At 42.4% G+C, this 6,923-nt stretch overlaps 1 protein-coding gene across 1 annotated transcript; it reads left to right on the forward strand.

Moving 5' to 3' along the window:
* Nucleotides 1-802: 802 nt before the first annotated feature.
* LOC140722829 (probable G-protein coupled receptor 139) lies at nucleotides 803-5,691 on the forward strand. Its single transcript, XM_073037481.1, has 2 exons — nucleotides 803-869; nucleotides 4,787-5,691. The coding sequence occupies exons 1-2, from the start codon at nucleotides 803-805 to the stop codon at nucleotides 5,689-5,691; spliced, it is 972 nt and encodes a 323-aa protein (XP_072893582.1).
* The last annotated feature ends 1,232 nt before the right edge of the window (nucleotides 5,692-6,923 follow it).

Consider the following 6,923-nt stretch of genomic DNA (forward strand, 5'->3'; position numbering starts at 1 on the left):
TGGATGACAGAAAATCCAATGGGAAATGATGGATGGGAGGGTCAGGTTGATCTTACTGTAGATTGAACTTTCACACAACATCGTGGGCCTAAGGGCGTGTAATGTGTCGTACTGTTTGATATTCCATATTCTAAATGTTCATATGTCCATCTAGTTTGGCGTGGAACAGCAACACAGTGTCAGCTGTATTTAAACCCTGCTTTGTTTGAGGAGCGTTTTCATTGACCAGTCCACCTTTACGCCAGAGAAGATGTCATTGACAACAGGAGGTCAGTTCGAATGTGAGATCATCGGGCTTTATCCTTTTCCGATATCGGGGAGCTGTTGAGTTTATGCCAGGGAATGAACTCCAATCTGCAGAAAAGGAGCTCACTTCATTTTACCAGGTCTGCCTCCAGTAAAGAGAAAATCCATTACCCTCTGTGCCCTCAGAGGCCGGTAGCAAGGAGGTAAATATTTCACAGGGAAAGGGATGGGCATGCCCAACTCCCTTTAAACAATTACCTCACTTGTGAGACAAAAGCTTCATTACAACACCAAAGAGGTTAATCTGTTCTGTCGGTACTCTGGGGATTTCCAATTACACACTATTTATATGACAGCTGATAATGCACCCTGCTGACACAGTCACTGTATTACATCTTCTTAAAGCTGTTATTTGCTTTCATGAGAGTTCTGAATCTTTGGTGTTGCGTGGAGATTGGCAAGTGTATAAATTGGAGGTTGCGAGAGACTCCTTCCTCTGATTTTCATTGGGACCGACTGATGGCTGCTGAAATTGTTTGATTAACTCACTCAGAAAATGTTGGAAACTTTTTACCACATCAAGGTTACCTGCTATTTGGTCATTTTGGCTATCGCTGTGCCCAGTAAGCAATATTAAGTGGTGTGCTATGTTTTACCGAATGTCAAGAAAGCTGTGCTCAGCACTATAGTTGATGATAGTGAAATGCTATTTAATGAAACACCTAAGTTGTTTGACTGAAATTTCCTGCAGATGGCATAAAAAAGAAAGAGAAAAAAACATGTATGATTCGCGTCAGGTGAAATTCTGTCTGATATTAAACAATAGTGCAATGAAAAGATTAGTGGAAGGTTTATATTCTTTGGAAGGTTTATATTCTTTAGAATATTCCAGTCTGTGAATGGATGTTCACTGTGATGGGAAATACATGGCAGAACATTTCCAAACGAAATTCTGAAACTGATTCAGATACTACAGAGCCTTGTAAATGTACCCAGTGCTCAACACCTGGTTCACTTAATTCAGTATTACAACCAGCGATTGTGATCAATTTAACTGGGAATGTTTATTTGTGAATCACATGCTCCTGTTTCTCAGTAGAGGCCAGAAAACAAGGAATATAGTAAAATACGAAAGCCGTTCAGGATTATTCATGTCCATTTGCTCAGTACTTCATTGAACCACCTCTCCCAGCAGTTACAGCCAGTAGTCTTTTTGGACACGACTCTGCTAGTTTTGCACAGCGTGATGGAGCAAGATGTCCCACACCTCCTTGCAAAAGTGCTCAGTCTGTGCCAGGTCAGATGCGCAGCCGCGGTGGACAGCATCTAGAGGTCCTGCTGGAGATTTTCCATCGGGTTCTGTTCAGGACTCTTGAGTGGGTGACTCAAACACATCAATGTTCTTCATTTGAAGCCCCTCCACGGTTGCTCTGGCAGTGTGATTTGGGTTGTTGATCTGCTCAAAGAAATCTCTCTCCCCAGCTTAAGCTTTCTGACTGAGGTAAGCAGGTTCTCATCCAGGATCTCTCTATGTTTAGCACATTCATCTTCTCATCAATCCTGACCTGATTTCCAGTCCCTGCTGCTGAGAAACATCTCTATGGGATGATGGCGACGCAACACGCATTGGTAAGAACATATTTTTGCCCATCGAGACTTTGCAAAGCGTCACTTACAACATACTGTATGGGTGTGGAAGTAGGTCTTGTGCTCGGATCAGACTGAAGTGGAAATCTTTGCCCTCAGCAATAAGCAGTTTCTGTGGCGTAAATCTAATACTGTACATTAGATAGACAATACCATCCCTACTGTAAAGTGTGGTGAAGGTAGCGACTTGCTATGGAGATGCTTTTCAGCAGCAGAGACTGGAAATCTAGTCAGGACTGATGAGAAGATGAATGCTGCTGAGTACAGAGAGATCATCCATAAAATCCTCTGGCAGGAAGTTTAAACTTGGTAGGAAGCTCGTCTTTCAGCAGAACAACATCCCAAATCACGTTGCCTGAGCAACCGTGGAGTGGCTTCGTATTTTTTGCTTGTATTCTTTATTACAGATGCGGTCATTTACTTTTTCGCAATATTTTATGTTCCCAGTGTTCATTAACGAGATGACACGTGATAACTTCTCGACCTTTACTGAATGACGTATGTTAATCAGAGCAAACCTTCCTGTGCAGTGGCAATCCAGTAACATTTAGAGTGAAGAAGCTGGAATGGCAAACACATTAACAATCAGCACGTTCAAATTTTGTCTCAAAGGCACTTCCATAATGTAAATGTGCTCAGAATCACTTGCATAATAACTTGGTTGCTTCAATGATTAATTGCTGATTGTTAATTCGTATTACTTCTCAATAAGAGGGAATGCAGCTTAATAATGTTTCAACGAAATATGTGAACTGACACAGTGAAGACATAGAACTCAGCTTACCGTGAAACTGTAACCCCCTTCTTTTGTTTCATTCTTTACCTTCTGGCATTGGGTCTCGATATTGATCAATATCAGAATCAGAACCAGGTTTAATATCAGTGGCGTATGTCACGAGATTTATCAGCTTCACAGCAGCAGTACAATGAAAGACATGATAAATAAGTACAGGGAAGTAAAACCTAAGCTGCGTTAAGTTTATATATTTCTATTAAACAGTTAAGTTAAAATAAATAATGCAGAAAAACAAATAAAAATTAGTGAGGTCAAGTTCATCAGTTCAATATCTATTTAGCAATCGTTTGGCAGAGGGGAAGAAAGCTGTTCCTAAATCGGTGAGTGTGTGCCTTCAGGCTTCTGTACCTCCTTCCCAACAGTAACAATGAGAAGAGGACACGTCCTGGGTGGTGAGGATCCACAATGATGGACACCGCCTTCCTAAGGCACTGCTCCATGAAGATGTCTTGTACACTACGGAGGCTGGTACCCATGATGGAGCTGACTAATTTTACAAGTTTCTGCAACTTCCTTCAATCTTGTTCGGTAGCCCCTCCCATATCAGACGGCGTTGCAGCCAGTCCGAATGCTCTATCTATGGTACATTTGCAGACGTTTTCGAGTGTTTTAGTTGATGAACGAAATCTCCTCAAACTCCCAATGAAATATTGCCACTATCTTGCCTTCTTTATAGCTGCAAACATATGTTCCGTCCAGGTTAGGCCCACAGATATACTGACACCCTGAAACTTGAAGTTGCTCACTCTCCTGACAAGTTAATTGGTGAATTCGAGAGACAAACGACAGAAATCTCTAGTGATAATAAGATATACAGATTGTAACTAATCCCATTCGAACATTGATAGGCCTAAATAGAGTAGACATGGAGAGGACGTTTGTGGTAGTGAGGGAATCTAGGACCAGAGGACACAGAGCAGGAGGAAGCCTATTTACTGAAAAGTTGAGGAGGAATTTCTCAAGCAAAAGGTTGGTGACTATGTGGAATCCATTTGCCTCAGACGTTTATGAAAGCTAACCCATTGGGTATATTTAAAAGGGAGGTTGATATGTCCTTCATTGGTCAGGGTGTGAAAGGTTACGGGGACAAGACAGGAGAATGGGTTTGAGAGGGATAATAAATCAGCCACGATGGAATGGGGGAGCAGACTCGATCTGTCGAATGCCCCGATTCTGCTCCCATGTCTCCTAGTCTTACGGTTTTATGGGAGCGATAAGGAAGCGGCCAGTCGAAGGGTCAGAGATCAGGGGAAAACTGCAGAGACCCGGAAATGGAAAGCCGGCGGCGGACTGTGAACTTACTCTTCACCATTCGATACTTCATCAGAGATGATTAGTTTCAAAGCGGAATTGTAGATAGGATAATGTTATCAAGCTCGTTATCTTCGGGACAAGGGGAAAAATGGAAAATCCAAGAAACGATCAGCAGGTTTGTCCGCATCCATGGGAAGAGTAGGAAAATAAAGAGCCTTTCTTTTGCTGCCCCTTTCTGACCAGGTTTCCCATCTCTGATGTTGCCTCAACCACTTTCATTCAATTTCATCATTGCCGGGTACATCTGAGAGTGAAGGAGAGCCCAGGTGATGTCTCCTGCTCTGTATGTTGTTCATCCTGTATCCATCCATTTGTCCATTCCATTCATCCATTGACCCGTAACATCGCCCAGAGTTCATCCCTCTGACTACCCCGCTTCCACTCGGAGAGTGGCCCCCCTTACACACTCACCCTGCAGCAGCAAGTGGGACCTACAACTCCAAACCAGTTCCGAAGAACGGCTTCGAGTTAATACATTAACTAGACTTCTCTGCCGTCGGCTGAGACCCGAGAGCCAAATACTTCTGGAACATTCGGTCTGGGTCAACAATTTCGGAAACTGTATTGCTTTGTAACTTTAGTCTTTTCAGTCCTAATTTTTTACATCCTGATGTTCAAAGTTCAAAGTAAATTTCTGATCAGATATGCATATATCGCCGTATACCAACTTGAGATTCATTTTCTTACAGGCATTGACAGGAATATTAAGAAATGCAACATAATTCATAGCAGAATAAGACAAAGTTCTGATTCCATACCTGTTTTCTCTTCTCTGACGCCCAGTGAATATAGTGGCGATTGCAATCCTGTCCCGGGGGAAGTGCGGCCTCTCCACGTGCACCACACGCTACCTGGTTGCCATGGCAGCGGCGGATCTGACGGCTGTCGTCACTGCATTCTGCACACGAATCAAGAACTATTCCACGGGATCCTTCCTGGAGACGTATCCCTTGTGTAGCATTATCTTTGTACTGCAATGTGCTTCCAGAGACTGTTCGGTCTGGCTCACGGTCACCTTCACCTTCGATCGGTTTGTCGCCATTTGTTGTCAGAGGTTAAAAGCCAGCTATTGCACAGGAAAGACTGCGGCCTTGGTTCTCGTGATCATCTCCGCTGTTATGTGTTTTAAAAATATCCCCTTCTATTTCGTTTATAAGCCAAGAGAGATACTCGATGGTGTATTGTGGTTTTGTAAGGCCATTCCAGCTTATTTCATTGAACACCAGTGGGTGAGCTTTGACCGATTCGACAAGAGTTTAACCCCACTGATTCCATTCGCACTAATTCTGATCCTCAACGCCCTGACGGTCCGGCACATTTTAGCGGCCAGTCGGGTTCGTAAGGGACTGAGGGGTCAGAGAAAGGGGGAGAACTGCAGTGACCCGGAAATGGAAAGCAGGCGGCGCTCTGCCATCCTCCTCTTCACCATATCCAGTAGCTTTATCATTTTGTGGTTGGCGACTGTTGTCAATTTCTTCAAGTATAACATCGGAGGAACAGATCCCAATCGTTACACCGATTCTGAATTTATCTTAAAGTCACTTGGATACATGTTACAGAACCTGAGTCTGTGCACGAACACATTTATATATGGAGTAACACAGTCTAAGTTCAGACAGCAGTTGATAGCAGCTGTTAAATGGCCAGTGATCACAATTGTACGCTTAATCAGGAGACAAAACAACTGACGGCAGCCAATGGCCCCGGACTGTGATGTGATACTGAACTCCAGATATTGTGACAATAATAACTCGCTGAAAATAATACCGATAGCGACCAGAATGTTAATTCAACAGAGGCCAGAATGTTAGATCGACAATTTCACTGTTTATGCTGTGGAGCAGTCACATTTCAAGATTCATGATTCAGGTTTAACGATTGAATAATATCATTCTCTGTAGAGAAGTGTCAGGAGAACAAAGTGTTTGTTACTCCAGATCTAATACAGCACAAAAACCATAAAATATCAAATACACATCAGGATACAAGGTTTAACTCTCGGGAATTACTTCCACCAAAGAAAACAGGAATCAGCAACCCATGCAAGCAGATACAATTCTGAAAAGGAGTATACACCAGTAAACTTCAATGAGAGAGCGACCCAGAAAAACGGAGACGTCACCACTATTGAGGAAAACGTTAACCAATGGAAGAGTCTGACTCTCCATGGAAGACATCCCCACAGTCTGAGCAGACTAGATGTCGACAAGGAGGCGTCGAACGCCTCGCTCAGGGATGGAGATCTCTTCCCAGAAACAGAAGTTTTCCTTGTAGCAATACAGAACCGGGTGGTTAACACACACAAAAAATCAAAAATACATAAAACGACCAAAAATTCAGAAAGCTTGTTTTAAAATGCAAACTCACAAAATAAATCAGTCTTGATTATAAATACAAGCCTGATCCAGGTCTGGAGTCAGAATAACACAAATGATATGATGACCGATCAGTTATTACAGATCAGACAGTCCATAAGAACCGCCCGGATATAATAATCCAGGATAAACAGGCAAGAACCATTTGTTTAATAGATATAGCCATTCCAAACACACATAATTTACAGAAATCAATCAGCGAAAATCACCAGAAATATGCTGAATTAGAATAGGAAATTGAAAGTCTTTGGCACATTACCAGGGTATACATTGTTTCGATATTAATATCTGCAACTGGTATCACGTTGAAGTCACTAAGCAATGGTATTAAACAATTAGGGAGCCGCCATACTAAGCACCACTGGAACGGCCGGAAAGTTTGTAGCAATTGGGAAATGAGGGTGCTGGTCTCTGACCGTACCTTAGGTTATACCAGCTTGAGCTGAGAAAAAAATAAAAATAAAAATGATTTAAAAAGCCAATCAATATAAATAATTGAGATCGTTTATATAGAAAGATTGTTTATGATCATTACATGACGCTGT

Source organism: Hemitrygon akajei, unplaced genomic scaffold (genome assembly GCF_048418815.1).
Source record: "Hemitrygon akajei unplaced genomic scaffold, sHemAka1.3 Scf000090, whole genome shotgun sequence".
NCBI lineage: Eukaryota > Metazoa > Chordata > Chondrichthyes > Myliobatiformes > Dasyatidae > Hemitrygon > Hemitrygon akajei.

What these genes read in the sequence shown, in the direction of transcription:
- LOC140722829 (XM_073037481.1), top strand. Translation starts at nt 803, where the DNA reads ATGTTGGAAACTTTTTACCACATCAAGGTTACCTGCTATTTGGTCATT. An exon ending in TTTGGCTATCGCTGTGCCCA is followed by an intron (nt 870 to 4,786) that starts GTAAGCAATATT and finishes TCTGACGCCCAG; the next exon opens with TGAATATAGTGGCGATTGCA.